Source organism: Nipponia nippon, unplaced genomic scaffold (genome assembly GCF_047370975.1).
Source record: "Nipponia nippon isolate SJK-2023a ecotype South Korea unplaced genomic scaffold, ASM4737097v1 scaffold_5, whole genome shotgun sequence".
NCBI classification, from domain to species: Eukaryota; Metazoa; Chordata; class Aves; order Pelecaniformes; family Threskiornithidae; genus Nipponia; species Nipponia nippon.
The window spans coordinates 71,206,131-71,230,573 of record NW_028262369.1 but is presented as its reverse complement, the minus strand read 5'-3'; the positions used below and the strand labels follow the sequence as shown (position 1 = coordinate 71,230,573).

Sequence of the window (24,443 nt, the reverse complement as noted above, 5' to 3'; positions counted from 1 at the left end):
GTCACATAACATTTTTGCATAGATATCTTACAATATACCAATTTAAAAAAGAATTATGAAACAGACCAGTAACAAAAATAAATTTTTTCTTCATTAATAATTTTGTAACATTAACATACCACCATCATATAATACAAATAATATTCTTAAATCTTAAGACTTTTTGTACAGCAAAAAAACTGACAAAGTAATATATTTATATATATATATATAAAAAGCTTAAAAAAAATAAAATGTCAAAAAAAGGCAGAACTGAGGGCTACAAGATTGGGTACTTCTGTGATATATTAGAAATACCAGAGTAGGCCTGAGAGAACGTGACCGAGGGCATCTCCAAAATGCACTTGTCAGACACATCTGGTAAAAGAAAAATTATAGTGCAAAATGAAAGTCCTTCAAGCAATGTTGTTGGTTTTTTTTTCTTAAATAGGGAGCATTCATACTTTTTTTTGTTGTTGCTAAAAAAAAATCCCCAAACAAAAATCTAATGTGTAGTAGAGAGCAAGAAAGGTTTCAAAGGACAAGAAAGAAAACAGGCCACTTTGCAAAGCAAGAAAAAAAAAATCTCAGCCTGCATTATTATTTTTTTCAAGTAGATGAGCAGACATGCTAAACTAAGGCCTTGTTTCTAAGAGAAAAGCTGACATGGTTTATATGCAGTGATTTCAAAACCAGGTACTTAAATTGGTGTAAGAACCCTCCTGTAGAGGTATCTTAATTGGTTGAAGCATTTCTTATGCTTCAGCTTAGCTGCACAGAATGCCAATGCAAACTCAGTCCAGGCAATCAAGCAACAGGTGCAGCTACAAAGTGATTTTAACTAGGCTGATATTTTAACGTAGGGCAACTTCCCTGGTAGAGACATGGCCTTGGTAACAAAGTAGTGTTTAAACCAGTGTTTTGATCTATTTCCAGAATCTGACAGGCCTGGTGTTTAAAATACAGAGTGACGGGTAAAATGTATGTTGCAAAATATAAAGTAAAGATCAGCCCTTCAGCCATCAGGCCTTCCAGGGACTGCGTGTTAGCTTTTCATTTCCCCGAGAGCCCAACAATAAAGGCTAAAATTGTCACCTTTCTGTCCATTCTAGTTCACTTTTAGTGTGTACATGCTAAGCCCTCGTCCCCCCCCCTTCCCACCTCCCCTCCCAATCCCCAAATTTGCAGCCTACTCATTCACAGTACACAGCAACATGTATTTCCCAGCATTGTTGAAAACTTTCCTAGAGAAGCTGACATGATTCCTAAAATGCAGTGGCAACAGCAAGTGCCCTCCCTAAATCAAAGCAATAGGCACGGTTGGCTACTACAAACTGTAAGTCAGTAGCTCAGTTTCCTCTTCTGTGTAGGTATACACGGTATACTGCTGTATATCCACACCCACACAGAGACAGGGTGGAGGACCTGTTTTCTGGCAGTATATAGAAGTTAGGACCAAAGCACTTAAAAAAAATCATCAAAGCTTTCATTCTGAAAATCGTGAAGAGTTCCAACTTCAATTATTACACCAAAAATGCCATTAACAAGCTTTAAGGAAAACTATAAAACCCTGTTTGAAAAATGACACCTGTGTTTGAAAGTTTTCAGGTAGGGAAACCCATTCTTGAGGTGATAAAGACAGCCAACCCCCCCATCTCCACATTTTTATGTATATAATTTATATATACAACTATATCATTATATATATAACTTATATAGCATGAGTATCTCTTGGACTTCTTCCTCTAAGGGAGGAGGAAAGCCTCAGCTTTACGAGACAGATCTTAGTACCTGGTAGGCCAGATCCTACAGTTCTTACAAGCTAAATCTTGACACTGAAGCCAGTGTAGAGCTGTGGAGGAGAAAGACTGCAGTAGTCATCCCTAAACTATTAATAAAAAGAGACACAAATGTGACAAAAGGAAGAAGAATATCCAAGCTTGATCTGGAAATGACCATTCAAGAAGGCATCGGTTTAATCCTAATGAAAGACAGGCAAGACCTGTCAATGAGTAGTTGTAGTATCTGGGGAAGAAATAATTTTCATTTTTCAAGACAGAGTTAATAGAGTTATTGTCAAGCATTGTTTTTGTTCTTGGTATGTGGGGATCTTTGCAAGTGCAATTCTGTCTGAAATCAGCACAAAGTACTTTAAAAGAGTGTTGGGTTAGAGGTGTCACTCAGGATATGAAAGCTTAAAAACAGTTTTACTGGATGGAATGACAGGATGTGCCAAGTCCTGAATGAAATCAAGAATAAAAGCCCTTGATCCACTGGGTGCTGGCCTAGTAACACTAAATTATTTACAAAATTTTCCTCTTTTATTTATTTTTTTAAATGTAAAGATTTTGACACACATTAAGGGAACAGACAGAGAAAAGGAAACACTTAAGCAAGTTGGATTTTCATCAATTTTGTCAAAAGCACCAATTATGACCTCTTTTGTACACAGATAAACAAACTATGTTAAATAGGAGGAGCAACCTTTGTGTTAGAGACAGCTAAAAAGCCCAAATTGTCTAGGGCCACGTAAAAATGAGGGAGGAATCAGAAGCCTGATTCTGTAGGTATCAGAATGGTCACAGATAAGATACACTCAATCACAACAACTATCATATTGATCAACTCTATTTTAGCCATACACCCTAGTGATTAGTCATCCTTTTACTCCTGAAGTTAAAACAGTTCCAAAAGCAAGGATCTGGGGGCTCCTCTTGCATTCAGGTTCTTCTTCCTCATCTGTGTTTGGTCAGTGCTTTCCATGTATTAAGTGAAAATGTGCTAGCCTAAAAATACAGTAAACCCAATTCCAAAAAGTCTGAGGAAAATAAGAATGAATGAAAAAAAAATTTAATGTTCACCTTTGTAGAAATATATGTTGGCTTACATTTCAGGTCCTGGAAACCATTTTTGAGACATCACATGGGTCTTCCAGGCTAGCAAACTTGTTTCCATATCTGGTTGGTCCCTGCAGCTGTGACACATCTCATGGTATGATACTGCTTCAAACTGGTTTCCTAAGGGTTTGGGTTTTTTTTAGGATTTCCTCCTCTCTAAGTCTCCCTCACGAAGAAGCCTTATGAAGTTTAATAAGGATGAAACTCTCAGAGTTTGAGAGAAACCCTACAGACCTGTCCTACAGTCTGTTCTGCCAGCACAAGACTGGGAAGAACTACAACCAGTACACATTTAATCAGTGAGAGCTCTGAAATGAATCACAGAAACACAGAAAAAATAATGTTGGAAGGTACCTCTGGAGGTCACCTCATTCAACCCTCCGTTTAAAAAACAGTTTAGTTAGATCAGACTGCTCAGGGCCTTGTCCAAGACACTAAAAGAATCTAGGATTTCAGTACGTCCTTTCTCTTCTTCATTTGCCAATTTTTCCAGGTAATATAATTTTCTAGACTGAGTATTGGCTATTGAAAAAGAACAACTGTGGGGTAGTGAAAAATACTCTGCACTCTGGAATCCCCTTTTCTGTTAGACCAATCTTTATAAAATACATGTGTTATTTTAGGTTGCTCTTTATCTCCTAAAGGGAAAACCAAACAGAACAAAGATGCACTGAAGCACTGTTTTGGTCTAAAAAGTTACTAAAATACAGCATCATGTGTCTTCATATTCAATATAGTATGAGTGAAACAATACATTCTTTTAGTTTAAGGTAAAACAGCCATGATTATGTTGGAAAAACAGAATTTTGCTTGCCAGGTCTCAAGCTGGCAGTATAGAAAGCATATTTCTATAAGCATAGTTTTATACACAGATTCAGGAAAAATCAGAAAAATTTTTATAGTGGTGCTTCTTAAATGATTTTTTGTAAGTCAGTTTTCCAAATCTTGTCATAGAGTATAGCTTGTCTCAATTAGATAATGGAAAAATCCAGAATAAATACATTATATCAACACTGTAACATGAAGTATGTCTTGATCTGGAACATTCTGTCTGATTTCGGTCTCCCCATTACAAGAAAATTATTGACATACTGGGGCAAGTCTAGCAGAGAGCCACCATGGAGATCAGGTTCTGGAACACATGATGGATGAACAGAGGCTGAGAGACAGGTTCAGCCTTAGGAAGAGAAGGGTAAGAGTAGATCTTATTGCTGTCTACAAATACCTAACAGAGGGTGTACAGAAGAAGCCAGACTCTTCTTGGAGGTGCATAGTGGAAGAGGCAATGAAAACAAGTTGGAACATGGAAAATTCATACTTGACACATGGATTTCTTAATTTTTTCTTTTTCACCATAAAGGTGGCCAAATATTGGACCAGCTTGCACAGAGAGGTTGTAGAATTTCCATCCCTGGGGATATTTAAAACTCAGCTGGATATGGCCCTGAGCAACCAGCTCTAGTTGGAGGTTGGCCAAGACGGCCTCTGGAGGCCCCTTCCCACTTGCATGATTCTATGATTGACTGCTCTGCTCCAAAATATTATTTAGCTAGTCACAAAAGCTCACATTTGCTTTAGTTGCTTCCTCTATGTACACCATTTTGTGAGACTTGTGTTTCCATTTGTTCTCATCCTATTGTTTCATGGCCTTGGAAACTGCAATGTGACTTTCTTATAATGCCCTCTCTTTTGCAAATAGGCATAAATCTAGCATGAAGGAAATATGGTTAAGCTTCTCCTTTCTACAGCTGGATAACTCAGTCCTCAACTGTCACCAAATCATCTATTCATAGCTTTGCTTCCAAGAAGCCTTACAGAGAGGATTAGCCTTTCCTCATTAGTCTGTTTCTACTCATAGTTTACAAATAGAGGACAACTGTACAACTTTAGCAAGGAGACACAGGCCCAAAAAGGATCTAGCTATAACAGATTACACAAGTTTGAAGTGCACAGCTTAAAATATCTGCGAAGAAACAAAACTTGTCATTGTAAAAAATGAATCCTGGAATGTGTCGCTAATTATGCCTTTCCAAAATGGAGATTCCTTCTACAAAATACCAGCTATGGTTCAGAATTTTAGTAATGACTAAGACACTTGCACAGGAGCACCCAAAAACTGAAGTCCAGAGACTGACTGAGTACACCATGTATACAGGTGAAAAATATCTCCCTTTATAAACAGAAGAGATGGTCCCAAAGCCCAAAATTTGGCTTCAGAGCTCAAGACCTGCTACAGAGAGAGCCTGAGAAATCTGAAATCTGGTTAAGTCTCTTATCCCCCTTTTCTCTATATTTTTTAGGCTATTTGGATCCATGATTTAGATGTAGGCCCTGCCTCTAGAACAAAATAATCAGACATTTCAGCATGGTTTTTTTCCATGGGGCCCTTGTTCTGCCATATTTAAATAAGATGTCAATGAGACCATAAATGACAAATGGAAGTAAATAAGCAGTCTTGCTTGATTTTTTTCCATTTTAAATAGAGCCTGGTACTTAAACTGTCACTTAATAATTAAGGTTTGTAGACTACTGATAGCATGTCTAAAGGCAGGTGTGTTCAGAGGTCAAAGGAGGATATTTATGCAGGTTCACAGCCAATGAATATCATAGTGGTGGGTTTGAGAGCACACACTTTAGGACACTACAGTAATGAAATTCTAGGATTCTCTTATCCTTTTTTTAATCTAATGCACTGACTGGATGCTCTACAGTTTCACACAGCTGAGGTTTCAGTTCCCATTAGACATCTGGCAGGATGCTCTATATATTCCAACACAAATTGGATTCTAGGGCCCTCAGCCCCAGTGGAACAGCTGGGTGGAATGGCCACAAAAAGGATGCAAATACAGAAGTAGAGAAATACGAGATTGTCAGCAAGCAGTGCTCCGCAATTTTTAAATGTATACATATATATAAGCATATATATACATACACATATACGGTTAGTTTTAAATCTTTGGAATAAACTAAATTTTCGTTCTCTCTCTCTCTGTCTTTCTTTCTTTTCTTTCTTTCACTCTCTCTCTTGCTCTCTCTCATGCTCTTACCACGAATGTTACAACATTGTCCCTAAAAGATGGTTCGATTTTGGCCCATATTTCATGCCATATGGGCCAGACATCGTATTTCCCCCCTGTCCCCAAAGTGTTCAGTTGACAGTCACAGTGTTTTGCGAAAACTGTGAGGAAAAACAGCATCTTTTGAGTAAATTCAATCTCTCACTGGAACCAAAGGTTGCAAAATGCTGAGAATTCAAGTGCCAAGGATCCCGGTGACGGCTCTTAAACATCTATTGATTTTCTTGTTTGTTCTTTTTTCCCCTAAGAGTACAGTTTTACCTCCCAAAACATAAATTAAGGGAAATATTTAACAGTCAATGAATCAAAACAGTCAAAGAAGGGCAATTGGCTAATACAGTATAAAAGAGCAGCAACCATTTGTGGACCACGCGCCATTTTGTTTCATTTCTAGACACATCTTGTAGGGATGGTCCCAGAATATACAAAATATACAACCTAATCACCACCTGCCTGCTTGCATAGGCCATTTTTATGGTCCTAAATGCAGTCTTTGGAGCCAGGGCCAGTGCCAAATAGTTTCAAATGCAAGTTATGGTAAGATATATTTTTTTGTTTTTCTTTTGTAATGAAGACTTTAATCCACTTTGAGCCAACGAAATCAAATTATCAATAGGACTGAAGGGTGAGCATGAGACCTCCACTTCTCCTTGACGGTTCACACAGTAGGCCAAAATGGACCTCCAGGTTAGTAATACTTTAGACCAATCATTTGGAAAAGCCTCACTGCTGTATGTAAAATCCAACCCTTCCTTCACCGTTCACGCTGTTACATTTTTTCATATTGGAGTGGGCTACAGCATCAACTTGATGAATGGAAAAGGAGGACTTTGATAATTTCTTTAAAAGGCTAATGCTGAATGACGCCATTGTACTTGGAAGAGGTTCTTGATTTCCCACTCAGAGACTGGAGTAGGATTTTTGGCTTGGTTTTTTTTTTTTTGTGTGTGTAAGATGCTCAACAAACATTAGCTTTAAATTAAAACGTCTGCAGGTGCTCTTTACACAAACAAAAGTCTAATGTTTTAAATTGGTTAATAGAAGAACAGCAAGAAAAAGCAACATAATTCATCACTAAGTCACTGTGGGTTGTGGCTAACATGCTCACATGATGTGGAAGGAATCCTGTAGTCATGCTTGTGTGGCCAGTCCCAGACTGATATCCAGGTGAAGACAAGGAGTTCTGAAGATCACTTGTTCATGGAGAAAAGAGAAAAAAATGTTTAAGCTTCCAAATAAGCTTTTAAAGTTTTTTGTTCAACAAATAAACAAGAAGTCCTAGCTATGGCAATAAGGTGAGGCCTACAGAGATATTAGGTGCTGTTTCTCAGGGGTTTATCCCTTGGCCACTTAGCCATCATGGCAGCAGCTTCCAGAGTCCCTAGTGCATATGTTGTGCAATAGCCAAAACAAAAATTAAAACAAAAACAACCAACAAAAATATAGTCCTCCGTGAAGTCGACATAAACTCAGGCCAAAAAGAGGATATTTGTGTCACAAGTGTCACTCCACAGTCTACTGCCATTAAGGCCACTGGTATTGACTTAAAAGGATCTCAATAGCTCAGTTCTAGGAAGAAGAACCAAAACCAAGACAGGTCAAAGTGTCTGTGAGAAGTCTGACGCACTGAACATTAGGAATTTGCAGACAAAGAACAAATGAACCAAGAGGTTAATTTTGGCTACCAAACTGGGATTTGGTTTTCTAGGTCATTGTTTTCCCCCCATCTATTTAAAAAGAAAGTTAGTGCTACAAATATGCAACTTCAAGACGGCATGTTCTCCTATTGAGTTGCACTGAGAAGCAAGTTAAATAAGCCCCTCCTACTGCCGTCCACCTGCAGGGAAGCCTCCTCTGTTTTCTTTGATTTCCACTGGCAAAAACAGGAAACAAATCCAAGAGGGACGAAGTACTGTAAGCAATTGTTCCTTCTCATTGACTTCACCTCTATACCATTTCCTCGCCTGCATCTTCTTCCATCCAGCTGGGGCAAGGCATAAAGAACCAATGTATGCACTGAAGTATAACTGGGTGCACGACAGTGTGAGCGTGTGGTCTCTGTACAGAGGATTACACGTGATCAAGTTCTCTTCTCCTGCAAGGCAGCACGTTGTAACTGGAGTTCCACTTTCATCTCACAACACTTAGCTCAGATGACATCCATGCCAAGCTGACTGATATTTAGATGTGTCTCTTCATGTGGAGGGCGAGGTGATCAGACCTGGAAAAACACCTGCAAAATAAAGCAAGTGGGAAATGAAATAAATACAGGATTTGGGAAAACAGGGTTCCTGCTCCTTCCAGGAGGAAATATATATCCAGGTTTAGAGACATTCCTTAGATTATCCGTGGATCGCCACCAAACCCCGTGTGATTGACCTCTGTGACTACAGATGGCCAACTATCCTGGCTCTTCGGCAGCTAAACAGACTACTCCTTCTCTGCTCCTCTCTCTCCCTCTTCTTTCACTGAGTCAAACATCAGGGAAGAGTGCTCATCTATGCACCTGTAGTATAAAATCAAATATTTAGTATAAGTGTGTGTGTGCATATAAAAAATGAGATAAAACAAGTCAATTTTGCTTGAGCACTCAGCAACACCAATTTAAAAAAACACTAGCTTTCTCAAGTGCCCAGTACCTGCAACAAGCACTGAAGTACGATGCCAGTTTTGAAAGCTGAATTCTCATTTCTAATTCCAAACTGGAAGGAAAGCTGGCTCAGAGTTTGGAGGCTGACAATCCGCCAGGCTACATACCTCTCCCTTTCTCTCTATTGGGAATCTGGGTGGTAATATGTGGATGTTGATGAATGCTATCTCCCTGAAGGATGTTGACAGAAGATAAGGTACTATGCCTATTTTGTGAAAACTGAGAGACAGAGAAGGCAAGGAAATTGTAAATCACACAGGAAGTGTGGTAAAACTAGAAAAAAATGCTAGGACTTCAGCTTTCAATTTCTGTTCTTTATCCACAAAGCAATTTTTCTCCACCTCATAAGAAAACATAATGTTTTGACATTCTCAACATGTAAATGGATGCTGATGAGACAGACTTAAGAGCAGCCACCCTAGAGAACTAGTTGAGTTTTAGCGCTGGTCTAAACATGCAGTTAATTGAGAATAAGGTAGGGCATGAATTTGAAATGGAGCATCTCTTCTTGATTAACTCCCTCTCTAAAGGCTTATGACTGCCTTCTGAAATTACTTCACCCACTTGGGAAGTGGGTTAAGATACTCAGAATAAAACACACTGAGTCCAGGAGAAGAGCAACCCCACAAAGAGTTAATCAGGAATTAATATTCTAGAACAGCTGCCTTGTAGTAGACATGCTGCAGGGCACTCACAGCAGCAGGAACAGAAGCCCAAATTCAGGCACTTCACACCACCAAGATATTGTCAGAGTGATCAGGGGAATAAGTTCTCAGGAGGACAAGTGCTTTTCTTCCCTGCCATTCAATATATACCCCATTTTATCAAGACTGCCAGTAAGCAATAATATTTTTTCGACTTCATACCCATTAGAAATGGGATTGAAAGCACCAACCCACTTCACACCCACCATCACAGTGTCATTAAAGATGCGTATGGCACCAGAGAGCAAACCACAGGACAAGCGGGCAGTGGTTCTGGCCGCCTACACCAAAGCCCTAAAATGAAGCCTGACTGTCGAAGCGGCAGGACTCGGACACCCTCACTTCCACTAGATGCTTCAAGTTGAGCACTAAAAAATGGGAGTTTTCCAAGTTCCCTGCAAATCTTGGCTTGCCTTCTTTCCACCCTAACCCATAAGACACTGGCTCATTTATTTTTACTAATAGCAAAACATATCTATTATAAATATTACACAAAAATCACATATCTGTGGCTTTTGAGTAAACTGTTTTTGTAGGCTCCGAGGGCATCATGAAAAGCTACTTCCAGAACTGACTTGCCTGCAATGTCTTTTCACTGGCCCACAGATTTAGAGTATAAAAGAGCCACCAATATCGGTCTGAAGAATATCCGAATGGCTTATTGTGAGAATCTGGATAGCTCACACATGGGCACTGAATGTATTTCCAAAAAAGCAGTAGTTGAGTATTTTATATTTTTCAAAAAAGAAGGTGGTAAAAGAACGAATTGAACTACTTAGTAAAAAAAGCCAAAAACCAAAGATAAAAAACAGAACACTCAATCTAAAGGTAAACACCCTAAGCAGAGAAAGGCTGAGAAAGAGAAGAACTATAAAAATGAAGAGATTTTAAATAGTTAGGGGACTTTTTTCTGTCCCGCCGGCAGTATTCCCCTGCACGAGCAACCCATCTGCATCTACATGCAGAGATGAGTGATTGAGAGGTGCATTTTTAAGACAAAGAAACTTCAGAAGAAAGTGACTTTTGCAAGAAAAGCTAGATACTCATCTTCTGTGGATGAGCATAGCTCTGCTCAAGTCAGCTGTTCTCTACTGATTTGTAGCAGCTTACAAGGGGGTTAATACCTTCAGAGTGTAAAAATTAAGAAGAAAGACTTTAAAATAGGATGGAGCCTGCATTCCTCCAAGCTCCTACATGAAGCACAGCGAGACAGACGCGAATCTGACAATGGACACCTGGCTTTCAACACAGCAGGCTCAGCACAGCTAGAATTTTCTAGCCCTACGGTGCCAAAATACACCCTTGGACCAACATCTCTCTCGTCAGTCTAAACTGAGAAAGCAGCATGCTCTGGCTACAAGGGCTGCCAAAACAAAACAACAGCTTGAGTGGCTGCCAAAAAGACATGCACCAGCTGGCACTTCAGTCTAGGACTAGTCATAAGACCACCACCCAAGCACGGCTTTTCCTCTCCGATTGTCTCTATTATAGATGCAACCCAGGAAAATATATGCTGAGTCACAGCACAGCAAGATCTGTTAAAAATATGGATTCAATACATTGTTTCACATCAATAACCACAGTATTAGCATCTAGTGTATTTTTCAGCCCTCGAATATTTTTATAGCTAATAAAATGGTACCGTATTTCCTAATTTATAGCTAATAAAATGGTATAATACTAATTCTTCACATTCTCCTGCTGACTAATTTGATTAGTTCTATCTCTTGGTAAGGCTGGTGGATGCGGACATTTATTTTCAACAGTAAAACAGTCCCTACAAAATTTTGCAGCTAAATCACACTGTCAAAAAAAGCTGTTGATCAGTGGACACATTTTTTTTCCTTCTGGAACTAGAGGCAGCAGTGGAAGAGGCTCCGCAGGATAAGCTGTCAAGGGAAACTCCTTTCTTCACAAATGAATAAACAGCAGCTTGCTGGTCTCTAGTCCTGCCCATGAGACAAGACCTTGCTCCACACCTCTGGCTCTACACCTCTTCCAGGTCCAGACCAGCTCTGCACATTGTACATGGGCCCGTCACAATCTTCCCCATCATCCTTCCCCCAGCTCAGCTCTTCCTAGAAAGGACAGTTTATGCTACAATAAGATACCCTAATTCTGAAAGTCTTACAGTTGCGATTGATACATAAATTCCCTGCTCCCAAACATGATTCCTTTCTTTCTCTTCGTGGTCTATCTCCTTAGCAACACAGTACTGCTCGGCACTGAAGCCTCTGCAGGAGAAAGAGGGAAGATATCTACGATGAGAAGAGAATATATTGCTCAGCCATCTTTCTTACCAGCTGTGGATTCTCTGCTGTGGGATGTGTTCATTCTAACTAAGTATGATCTTAGCTTACTGTCAAAAAGGAAAATGCGCACGCACACACACAGAGGAATATATACCCCAATAGTCTGGCACTAAGCTGCTATCTCCTAAACACATATTTACACAGAACAAGTGAGTGCCACTACCCTGTCATCCTCTTCCCCTTGGAGTGCTGAGGGCTTGCACTGTGTGAGGAACTTAACCCTAGCCTGTGTTTCTGAAGAGCATAATTCCTGGGGAATGCTAATAACCAGCATACTTCTGGTGTCTGGAAGGCAACAGGGACTTGTACACTGCTTTCCGCACCACTTTAGCCGATTCTCCTTTCTCCCCTGCTGCCACCAAACTACACACCATTTGCAGTACCTGTGGTGCTACTCAAACCAGTGGTAGTTTGCCAGCTATAACTAACACTGTGATCTGTGGGCTGCATGGTGTTGCAATAAGGCTGGGACGGCAGGAGAAGAGAATCATGTCTTCTTATCTCTTTTGTTTTAAAATTGACCTGTACACAGAGATACCCCTCCAATGTCGCCCAGAAGGTCAGAGACACAAACGCATCTGAAAACAGCCTGGAAAGGGAACTGCAGCCAGACTGTGTCCACAACATTCCCCTTCTTTGCTATCTGAATCAACACGTTCATGCTCTGATTGCCAAGGTATGGCCTTCACCTCTGAACAACAACAGGCATATATATTGTGCTACGTCAGTGTTGTTAAAAGTAGCTCTAAAAGGCTCCTTAAAGTTTAGCAAGCCAGGATGTCTGAGGGAGTGACTACAACTCCTGCCAATAATGGTGGGTGCCATAAAGGGCAGCAGTTCAAATACGGAGAAACGGTTCTCCAGCTGGGAACCCTGGCTCAGGAAGGAGCGTCTTTAACATTAGAAGTCTGTCTGAATAGCTAAGGACAGATTTAGGCACATGTTTCAGTGCTTGCTTGAGGTGACATCTGCAATAGGTGGTAGTAGACAGATCTGTGAATGAGAAAAGAAGGAAAAATACTGGTATGGCAGAGTGGGCCAAAAGAAGAACAGGCACTGTCACTCTACGAGCTTGCAACAACTGACTGGGAGAGTAAAGACAAATCTGTCTCCTACCGCCATACACAGATGGTATGTGCATGGAGTTTAACAGTCCACAATCCCCAGCACTCTTTTAATAAATATTTTTCCTTCATCTATAGATTCAGCTGAAGAGCAGAAAATGCATTAGATGATTGCAGGAATATCTCTCTTGATTGCAGTGACTGAATTGGCTGCCAAAGAAAAAATCTAGGTAGGAAGGGATAATACATAGAGGGAGAAGAATGAATACTTAACAGAGGGCTGAAAGAGACTGAGGAGTTGAAAATACTGACTGTATTTCTTTAGATCTCTGCTAAAAATATTGTCTGACACAGAAACCCTGGGGCCTTGTGTGTATGTGTGTGTGTGTGTTCGTGGGGCCAGGACGGTTGGTTTGTTCTTCAGAGGAAAGAAAAGAGAAAGGCAATGCCTTACATTTAAAACAGGGAACATAACTGTTCTCCTCCACAGAGGTGCTTATACAAAAGCAGAACTCCAGAGGTCCCTACTTGGCTTATCCTGTCCCTCATTCTGAGCAAACAAAAGATAATCCAGGGATAAAACAAAAGATAACCCAAGAGGAAGCCCTCCGTGGGGGAAGGAGGACAGGAAGAGGGGAGACAAGGGGAGAAGAGCACTCAAGGAGATGAAGCTCTTGGAAAGGCAGGATGTGAAAATGATCAAATTTCCTTCCCATAAAAGGATGGGGTCCCTTGTTTATGTCCCAAACATCCTCTCTCCACGCATGTTCTCTGCTGGTCTGGTGTACCCAGAGGCTTCCTAGAGCCTTTATTGTATTAGAGAATATTTCCTTATCAGAGCAGGGAACCTTAGTGCTGCATTAAAAAGATGGGTAATTTTCTTAAGCCTCTTTTAAAAATATATATAAATAGGATTAGCTGGATAACATGTTCAGATGCAAGCACATTATTTGATTACTCAATAGTGGATCCAGGTTTCACCCAGGGCACTGCCAATCTCCGGCTGGGGGGGTACGAGGGGGAGAAGTGTTCATTGTTCGATCCTGTCAGTGCTGTCAAGAGTCATTACAGGGGTAATTGCTTTTGCTCCACCCTAATTTCTTACCGATTGGGACTGGGGATGGGGAGGAGGGTTTTCTTTTCGTTTTGTTTCTGAATTCAAAGAACCCAGCTTTCAAAAATGCTCAGCACCAAGCAAGGATGACCAGATTTTTCAGATAAGCTCATCATTCATTCAAGCAGCTAAAGCAGTGAGGACTGCAAAAAAGAATCGGCAGTGAGCAGCAGCAACCATGGCTCTCACTGGGAGCTGCTGGGTGCTCAGCTTGCCAGGCAAAACTGGCCCTTCACTTCTAAGTGTCCAGAGGAGGACTGTTGCACGACAGGCTCTTCAGGAACCCTGGCACCTGTCAGACTTTTAAATCTGGGCCCACATAGAATGAAGGTGCAGGGTATTTCCCACATCAAATAGATGTCAAGGCTGAGATTTAAAACTGTAGGAAAAGATTCACTAATTAGCAGGAATGTGCAGAGATCACTGATCCTACACAGAACAACCCCACGAACTTGAATTGCCAGATGTGCCTAAACACTCCTGTGCTTTTGAAAATGAAGCCCTGTGCTGTCTTTCATTGACTCCCCTCTGTTTCGTCTGGGGAAGCATGGGGCCCTGGACTCAGTGGTAAGAGAAGACAATGATTGTACAGAAGTTAAGTGCTTTTCTCCTAGACATTTCCTATAGATTTGTGGTGCAACAGCCACACACGGTCCCCATCGCCCCAGTTGTACACCCATGTATTTTTGGGGCCCATCAGCTTCTGATGACCACTCTACTGAAACGCTGGCAGCCAGCGGTGGTGCTTGGGGTAGCCCTTGAAGCAGATCAGGTAGAGGGAGCTCTGCCTGTGTGAGGGCACCAGGCTCATACAACTAGGAGATGGAAAGCTGTGGAGATGCTTTGTTGAGAGGTCCATCACTGAAGTGGTCCAGGGCCCTCTGAACTTCTCTGTTTTGAGAGTATTAAGAACAGCTGCCCTATGGACCGAATCCTGTGCCCACAACAGCCACTGGCAGGTTTCAGTCAGACCTACACCTGGTCCCATGACTTTCTCTGTGCTGTGGGATGGAAACAGCTTAGGCTGCTTAGGAAGTATTCCCCCTCTGCCAGCCCACCTGGTCACTGAGGCAGAGAGGACAGGGGCAGAGTGTCCCTCCTTGACTCAAGGTTTGTGGCAGTGGGACAGGAGGGAGGCCAGAAGGAGCCCCTCTGCTGCGAGCCAGGTCTCTTGTCTCAGGGAGCTGGCGGCTCCATGCCACTCACAAAGTCCACATGTTGCTTGAACACCATGTTAGGAGGCCGCATTACCTGTCACAATGGTTGCATTTAAAGGGCTTTGCACCCGTGTGCTTTCTGTAATGCCTCGTGAGCTCGTCGCTCCGTGCAAAACGCCACTCGCACCCTTCCCACGAGCACTTGTAAGGCTTCTCACCTGCAGAGGGGAGGAGAGAACAGTCAGCGTGGCAGCAGGATTACTGAGCACTCAACTTGCAAGCCCTGTGTCCTCCCACCTCACCTCTGCCCCGCTTGGGCAGGTTAGCCCGTCACACAATTCATGGCCAGTGTGGGATGGAAACAACTTAGGGCTTATGATGCATTGTACTGAGGATGGATCCAGCCCAAATTTTACTGCTGCTAAAATTCTTGCACAACCTTATCTCCCATTTCTAACAAAACCAGTCAATTACTCTTCAAAGAAGTCCTCAGAACATCCCCAAATGCCTGTCCTGTGGTGTGGCTGGAGCCTGATTTTCAGTCAGCTTTTCAGCTCACTCTGTCCTTGCCAGATGAATTACTGTGGTACCTGTCAGTGGCTGTACTAACACCTGAACACACTGCAGGCGTGCACCACTCCAGAGTGAGCACCACCATTGCATCGCATGCTTTACCCCGGCTGCCATTTACCCCTCGCATGGCCAGATGTGTTCCCCTCAAGCTTTCATGCCCGCTGCCCCCTAGGACTGCACCTTCTTTAGCTGCTTCTGACAACAAAAACTGTTCCTTGGTTCAAGAAATTATGCGTCAGCACAGTGAGTGCAAGAGGAGAAATGTTGTCTTCTTTAAATCAGCTGGTCCTCCAGGCTTTTTGCACTACACCTTTATCAGCTGTTATTCTGCCCCAAAACATTACCCATACCACTGAAGGCAGTGAAACAGTGCAGTGATAAGACAGGAGAGATTCTCGTCTGCTGTGTTCACATTTACTTATCTTCTAATGTAAACCAGTCTCTGTGGACCAAAGCCTGCCATGGTGCAGCATCCGTGGAGTCATTAATACCTTCTGATGGAGAATTCCAAGGTCTCATGCCTCCCCTTTTCTTATGCAGTGCACACGTATTTGTGTGCATGCAAATTTATCATTTCCCTGCAGAACAAATGCTCCAGTGCATCTCCTCCTATATAAACTCCATGCCACTATTCCCCATGCAGTCAGCACCGTATGGATGCATTAGAAGAGGAGGGAGTTGAGAGTAAATGCAGACAAGAAATCACTTTCACTACCAAGCTTCTAAGCTGGGAATTATAAACAGAGAAGGGATTATTACTTATTTATTTGTTCTTAAAATTGCTAAGAAAGTGATCTTAAAAATCCCACCACTGCCCAAACTGAAGTTGCAGTCTGTATGACCTCTCTATGCCAGTCACGAGAAACAATCACTTGGACATGGCAGACAAATTTCTCAGTGCAGAGACGCAGATTTCTATATTTAGCGTGTCTATTCAGCAAGTAAAGGAGTGAGATCTGAATATGGGAGACCTATGCATTTCAAGGTGACAAATTAGAGAGGTCAAAAGAGCAAGAAAAGTGAAGAGGGCAAGAGAACTGCATCAAAATACATGAAAAAAACATCTGTTCTCTAGTGAGTGAGTTTCTGCAGACTTCTTATTGCACAGGCGGCTCTGTTGCACAGTGGTCATCCGCCCCAGAGACAACAGCAGAGTGGGCTGAGATGTTAACTGGAGTTGAGCCATTTTACTGGCCTCGGAGAAGTTTCTTTGGCTCAGTAGCTCAATTAAAGGATTCATTGGGGTGAAGCAATGAAGAGGGGGCAGCAGCCAGCAAAACTTCGCCAAAATGTCCATTTTTCCCTCAGTCCCTGAGTGCAGAAAGGCCAGCCTGGATGTCTCTGTTGTGTGCCGCAGTCCACCACGGGAAAATGCCCAACAGGACAACGGACTGAGCCAACAACAACACACCCCACTTACACTGTGCCTGCCTGGTTATCTCTGCAGACTTGCCTTTTGTTCTTTTTTTTTTTTTTAAATAGGATTTCTTCAGGAAAAAAAAAAAAAAAGGCAAGAAACTACTTGTTAGTGAGCCAAGTGCTGGTGTCTTGTTTCTGGGCTGGTTACTCAACTGTAATTCAAACACTGCCACCAGTGCTGGCCCCAGACACTAAAGCTCTCCCCCCTGCAGCCCTTGACATCCTACCTGGCATACTGCATCTGCTCTCCTCTTCTCAGAGAAAAGGGATTTCCCCAGCCCTGGTCGTGTCTATGATGGTGCACCGGTTTTGTCTGAACAGTTCATGCATTATTTTTAAAAGCTGTCAGTAAACAAGCCTCAATGATAATTCAGCTTCCTCGGATCTCTGACGCTCTCTAGTGCCTACCTTAGAGTGGAGACAGCAAGGCAGACAAACCGCCTTGCAGCATATGTTTGCTACACACGCTGCAAAGCAAATGTAGAAGACAACTGCTCAGCCAGATCTGGCAGGTACAGCCAGTCTGAAGGATATAGTTGCCTACAGAGCAGAAGGGTGAAGGAAAAACATCCTGGGGTTTCTGTGAAACAAGGACTATTAGGATTGAAGCTGAGTTTGGCTTGTTAACATTTGTCAAGAGCTTTGAAAATGTACAGTGCTATATATAGGTTACGAGAGACAGAAATGCCAAGCATGATTACTGGTAAACCCACAGGATGCCACATCTCTCTGTTACTTGCTGCAGGGGCTCCTCTCTCAAGTGTTCCTGGTCTGGCCTTGCACAGCCCTGAGCTGAGTTTTGTTTTCAGATGCTTTTCCTCTGTAATCCAAGCCCCGTTCCACCAAATGTCAGACAGTACCTCTTTGTGCTCCAGACAGCAGGCTGGCATACAGTGCTCCACGTGGCACAAGATAAATGCAAAGGAGCACAGTGACCTTTAAAGCCATGCCAGACGGCTCCTTGACCCAGAGACCTCAAAGAGGTTAGATTTCCCGCCCTCCTGCTGCTACTCAAAAACATGAGAGGGCAGGAGGAGAGAGACCTCCATAGCTCTGCACGTGAAGGCTAAGAACAAACTGTTTCTTTAATGGCTGCTTTCACCTTACCCGAAGATGAAAAGAAAGCCTATCTTGCCGAGGTGTACATATGTAGGAAGCGTGGGAATGGAGAAGGGGGGGAGGGTCTTCCTACCTCACTACTGGCAACGGCAGGGAGAAGAAATGGGAAGGATCCTTCCCACGTGCCAGGCTGCTCTTCTGTTGTTGCAGAGGATTAGTGAGAATAAAAGGATAGATGGTGAAATCCTCCTCTGCTGAAGGCAATGGCAAAACTCTCGCTCACTTCTACGGGGCCAGGATCTCCTCCTTTTTAACAAATTAATTATGAGCTTCAAAATCCAATTAAAAACAGGAACATCACGGAGCTGTGCCACACTGACTTTTTTTCAGGCTCTAATTCCTCAAAATTAATAACCGCACTTAAAACTCATGCCTGCCAGCCACTCCCAGGAAGGAGGCTCTACTCCTTAAGTCACCTTTACTCAACACAAGGATCTGTGCAGTGCCTAAACAAATCCGTAAGTCCACATTTATAGAAATGCATTCAATGGAGGAGCCGATACCCAGATATGCAGCTGTTAAATACTCAGCTGTTTCAGGTCAGAACGTGCTCCACACCGTGGTTCAGCTTTCACACATCCACAAACGCACCTGGGAAGGGCAGGCAGCCAGCAATGCAGACACACGTTCAAGCAGCGAATTATGCAATTTTCTAAGATGAGGACTAGTGTTAAAACGATGTACCATTTGCTTATGGAAAATCTTCTAGAACCAACCCAGAATAGTGGCTTTCAGCTTTTTCTAATTTTTTCCCCGCGAGGTGGAGACCGCTACCTAGTGATTTCAAGCTTACTGACCACACTCCAGTTTCCTTGGGCACCACATGCATCAGAGAGCAGTGCAGCGCAGTAAAGGCGATCTGTGAAACAGTGGTATGCAGGACCCAACATCCACACCGCCTGCATTTGAAGGGTGTTATTTCTGGCTAGCTGCAGCCTGGTCCTGTGGCCTGAACCCGTCTGTAGGTGAACCGTGCCGGCTGTGCACTTGCAGAGCACCTCCCAGGACAGGCCATCCAAAACCACACGTGTGCTCCAGCCGGGCTGAACCAAAGCACAGTGAATGGGGGCAACCAGAAGACTCACCTCAAAAGGGGATCCTTCATCATCAGAAAACACTCACATAGACACACCCTTAGTTGCCTGCTGAGGATCCCCAAGAAGCAGCCTGCGCATGCCTGTAAGTGCACAGAGCTCTGTGCTGAAACCTACTGATCCAGAAGGACCTTATCATCAGAAAAGCTAGTGGTACAGAAATGCTATTAGCCCTTCAGATATGACTTAAGAGTTTCAGTCCATTGTGACTGCATACTTCTGTGCAGCAGCCTCTCTTCATTGTGGCTCTGTCCTGCGGTCCATAGCCCATTTTAATCTTTTTATCTTCCTGGAGCATATTTTCATACCCTGAGACTGGGATGCTTTGGAAATAGGTTCTCTGTTCCACTTCCATCTATGGCACCTCACACAACCTAGCTCTTCTTCTAGCGGTACCTCCAAAGCACACTTCAGCAGAGTCTGGGCCTCCATCCTCCTTATTTCATCCAGCCTGGTCCAATCTGGTAACTGGAGGACAAAGACCTTTGCAAATTTATGGGAAACATGCAATAGTGAAGCTAGAATTTATGAGTCGTAACAAAAATCCATCAGACTTTGGCAGCTCTGAAATCAGGTCACTATGCCTTTGGTGAGTAAGACAGATGCAAGACTCAAAACATTAGGCACCTAGTTATAAAAATAAACAAATGATTGGTATAGGCTTCTCTTGAAAGCCAAAAATTTATCATTTGAAATATGAAAGAGCCAAGCACACAATCCTAGCAACACTACTATGGTAAACACACACCAGGTTCCCAGCAGAACATGATTGATAGAGCTGGGCTGGTTCTGACGGAGACACCGCACTGGTCCTTGAGACTTCTCCCTCCATTTTCCAGCCTCGAGCAGTCTTGGTGAGTTTCATCTCATGCAACTTTAGATATCAAAAGCCATCATCTGAAATAGCCACCAATGGCTCTTTTTCAAGTTAATGGAGATGCAAAGGCATGTGCAGAGTGTGACATATCAGACCTCAGTCAGACTGGAACTGGAGGCGAATTTCTCGCCTTTGATGGTACAGGGGTCGAGGCAAGCCGCTCAGCTGCAGGCAGCTGTATCTTTGCTCTCCAGGCACAAAACAGAGAACATCAGGTTTTCTCTCTTAGAGAGAAAACATGCTCTCTTACATACTTAGACTGTAAACCCTATACAAGCCTTCACAATAAATATTCCCTCACAAAACACAGCAGTGGGGATCTTGTCTCGTCTCAAAATCCAGAGACCCCCCTGTCCTTGCCACCTACATCCCACAGGCACCCTCTAGGTCCCAGGGATATTTATTTTGTACAAGGGGTAAGGCAGCATTTGCTACAGATATCTCACAGTGGCTGTTTCAACAGAGAATGATTAGTAGAAACATTAGGTTACAGGACGCAGAGGTACATAACTGAGATCAGCTGAGGACACTGTCATGACCACAAAACTACAGCACACAATGGATGCTGGGCATATTATACATCTTATATCTGCATTATTTATTGCCAGCCCCAAGGGTTAAAAAGTCACGAGTTCAGTCTCCCATAGAAATAATGGGATTTTAAGGAAGAAAACAGTAACATTTAGAGATCATTTGCCTTCTGCTTTGTAGATAACCTAGGGCCATGATTTTAAAGTTCTCTTTGCAGCTCTGCAGGCTAGAAACATTTATTACAAAATACAGAGAAGGGAGTTTGCTCTCTATTCCCTGGATTTCAAGAGTGGGGACTTTAAGAAGAAAACCCTCCAGATTTTGGGACGTGCACGATAAGATCACAGAGTTGGCAATGCTGTGGGGTGAAATCCTGGCTCCATCAAAGTCATTGGAAAAATGACCATTAAGGCTTGAGTTTCACCCTGTATCTTTACAGAATTAAAAGTAAACAAAGATTTTATGATTATCTATCCGTATCTATTTCCTTATTCCTCCCCTGCACCCCACCGTAAATACCGCACCTCAGACATATGTTGATTACAGTGCACTTAGTAAAACAATCAAGTAGTTTAAGCCCCCAGTCCTGCAATGAACTTCAGAGGAGAATCACAGTCAAAATTCTCGCCGGTATCTCTCCGTGCTAAAATGTGGTACAGTCACGGGACTCCCTTTGTCCGTATGACCAATTTAGCCAAAAATACTTAAAGAAACTGAGGGAAAAAATCCAAATCCTGTCTGTATGCACATTTTGAAGGCCATTCAAATAAGACATTTGTTGTACTATGCTTTAAGAGCTCCTTAATATCATGTTACATAACTACACAAAACTAGCATGCAAAAGTGTCTTTAAGAAAACAACAGAAACACCCCCTTAAAAATGACCATGTGTTCTAATCCGCCATGAATTATTTACATATAGTTTCAGGATCCAAAAAAAAAGTTTTCTGAAAGAAACACAAAACATTTCCTTCCTTTTTAAAATCTGTGATTTAAAAACTATTCAAAATGAAACTAGTTCTAAAAGCCTCAATGTCTAAAAATACATATTGAAAGACAGCTTCAGCTACGCTTGCTCCAAGACTGGTGTTCCTGGAGAACCAGACAAACTGCAAATTACAACTGAAAAAGGAATTGAATGCAAGATTTCTCGCCTGGATTTCTCCTATAAGGAAGCTCTGGGGGCCCGAGCTGTGCAAAGAAATGCGTGAAGAATCAAGTAGTGCCACTGGCTTTTTAAGAGAGTGTTTTAATAACTTTCCTCGCCACCCTTTCTGAGAAATCCCTTTGGGACCTGCTGTTCCCAGGCTGGTGAATGAGACCGTGCCGTTGCAGCGAGCAGTGGTGTCACTGCGGGACAATCCAAGACATCATTCAGAGGCCGGTGCCCACGGGGATGTCGTCGGTGCAGACGCAAGTCATTCAGAAATGCCAGAAGCTGGTATGGCTTTCGGTGGGAAGCAGCCTCCCAGATCGCCTTGCAGAGAAACGCCAGGCAGGCATTCGTATTTGCTTTGCAGTTTATTACGAAAGTCTGCCACAGCACAATGGGATGCCTAATGTGGAACATCACATTAACAATATTTTATATTTATGTAGCACTCTTCATCTCCAAGGGTCCCTGAGAGCTTTACAAGCTACATACATGGCATACCAATGAAGCTGAGCCATAATTCTTCTAATTAGCTGAACATCAGCACACAGCACGTGGCACAACAGAAAATGTTCCCGGTCACTCCTCTCTTCCTATGGAAAGAGCTTTGTGATATTTAATAGAAGCATGTTGCAGAAGGACATTCAGTTTTATGGACTCCTGAAAAAATGAAATCTAACCAGACAGGTCTCCTTAACACCTGTGCCTGTCCTCCCTCATTACATATGCACACTTTGTCAACTATGAGATACAGAAGAGGAGTAGCCCAAGACCTGCTACTTGTTAAATATCCCCGCTTTCACACTAGATTCAGCAAGTTACCATCACGTGGCTCAGGCAGCTGCTCTGCCAGTGAGGTTACAGAAAAGCTAGTGAGCAGCTGCAGTCCATGGCACAACATCACCCTCTTTTTAAGATTAATAAGTTCATTTCTTTAGCAAAAAGGAAGAGCAGGCTATTTAATACACACATCCTCTGGAGATCAATGCTAACATCTAAGCGTATGTGCATGCAACCCATCAACCAGTAAAACTAATTACAAAAATCAATTTCAGATACTTTTCTGAGCCTTTCATTCCTCAATATACCTAATTGATTTTTGTTGGAGAATAGAAAGCCTAATTATTATTTTTATTATTACAAAGGAATGCAAGGGGGGGGCAGTGGTCAGTGCTTAAGTGGCTCACCAATGCTTTCTACCCAAAAAGAGAAAAAAGAAAAAAAAAAGGGCATTTTATTCACAGTTTTGCCACCTGCTGGAAAGATGGAAAAGCCTTTGAAAGAGTGACAAAGCACAAGAGAAAAGCTGGCAGGAGACAGTACAGGGCAGAAGAGGAATGTGACAGGATTGTGAAATACACAATGTGAGAAGGTTGTACCTATTTTTAGACGGGCAGGGATGATCAAGTGTAAAAGCAGTACATTTCCATGAACGATGGAACCCTTTCATCCAAAAAGGTCAGCAGTGCCCTTATAGAGAGATGGCTCTGATCACGTCTATATTAGAGATGGAGGAAAAGAGGTTAAGAACCAGACCCAATGTCCAATCAGTCTTTCTACAAACTTCAAAGCTCCGGATTAGTCCCTAAGGGCCTTGCCAAAGCTTGTCTACCGAGCCAGCAGCAGTCTTCGGCACGTAGCCATTCAGGGCATGAAAAGAAATGAATTTTTGCAGCATTATGTCTTACGCACACAAGCACCTAACACACATCCACAAAGCCCACTCGCCTAGCTGAAAAGCAGAGGAAAGCAAAGCATGTAGCAACATTCAAAGAAATGGAAATTTTCCATTTTCTACTCAAGAGGATGCATTTAATGAATGCCCGTTGCCATACATGCCAAGCACTGAAGGTGGGGAGGAATGCTGTGCTTTATCTCCTTGGGTCTCTGCAAGACTCCCATCGAGCGTGATAAAGCCTTCGAAACGCTGCTTCCCTTTCAAACCCCTTCTCCACAGCTCCTCTCCGAAGGAAGCTCCTGGCTGGCGGGGAGCGGGGCCAGGGGACGGATGCCGGCGCCAGCCTGGGCGCACAACCTGCACTTCTGCCCCATTAATTGCCAGCACATCCTCCCGCAACCCCAAGCCCTGGGGACAGCAGCAGAGCGGCAGGCCCAGGCGGGCACCCGGCAGCAACACCAGCAGCAAAACTACCCAATTAAGCCTCCAGAAGGGGCGGGGGAGAATTAAAAAAAGAAAAAGAAAAAGAAAAAGTAAGGATGGAGTTGCTTGGCAACAGGAGGGCAGAAGCAGCTGTGCAGCAGGTCGGGCTGGTACCCAGGCGGCGGGCTGGCCCATTAGCACCCTGCATCTCATGCATTTCGTGCCGGGGTCTCCTAGTAACAGCCTGTGCACGCCGGGCTGTTGCACGCTTCCCCTCCTCTCCTCCTGTTTCTCCCCATCATGCGAGGCATTGCTGTTTGCCCTAATTACACATTCTCCACTGCTTCAAGCTGCCATTACTTTGGTCCCCAGAGGAGCGGCAAGAACTTTAAAAAAAATCTCTTCTAATAAGGGCTTTTAGTTTCAGATTCAGTGGAGCTCTGTGAGCTCAAAGACGCAAGGCAAGGTAGCAGTGGCAGAAAGAACAGATGAAAAAGGAGAAAAATTCAGCAGTTCACTGGGTCAGATTTTTCCAGGACCCTGAAACATATTTTTTCCCTTTGCTTTTTGTAAGTTATCCCAGAAGGTGAACAATGAAGACAGCCCTTTATGGGACGTGGCA

General features: G+C 42.9%; 1 protein-coding gene across 4 annotated transcripts in view; it reads right to left on the bottom strand.

The window, feature by feature from the left end:
- KLF7 (KLF transcription factor 7) overlaps window positions 1-24,443 on the bottom strand; it is a 106,280-nt gene that overhangs the window by 41,900 nt on the left and 39,937 nt on the right. Inside the window, exons 3-5 of one of the 4 annotated variants that reach the window (XR_015698742.1) lie at window positions 15,049-15,172; window positions 7,791-8,186; window positions 7,062-7,146 (exon numbers count right to left, since the gene is read on the bottom strand). Coding sequence is in view for 1 of the 4 variants with exons in the window: in XM_087731507.1 (XP_087587633.1) it covers window positions 8,135-8,186; window positions 15,049-15,172 (176 nt within the window). In the remaining 3 variants the exon portion in view is untranslated. Of the gene's footprint in view, window positions 1-83; window positions 8,187-15,048; window positions 15,173-24,443 lie in introns of those variants that run through there. The other 3 variants (XR_015698741.1, XM_087731507.1, XR_015698743.1) reach the window with 3 other exon arrangements.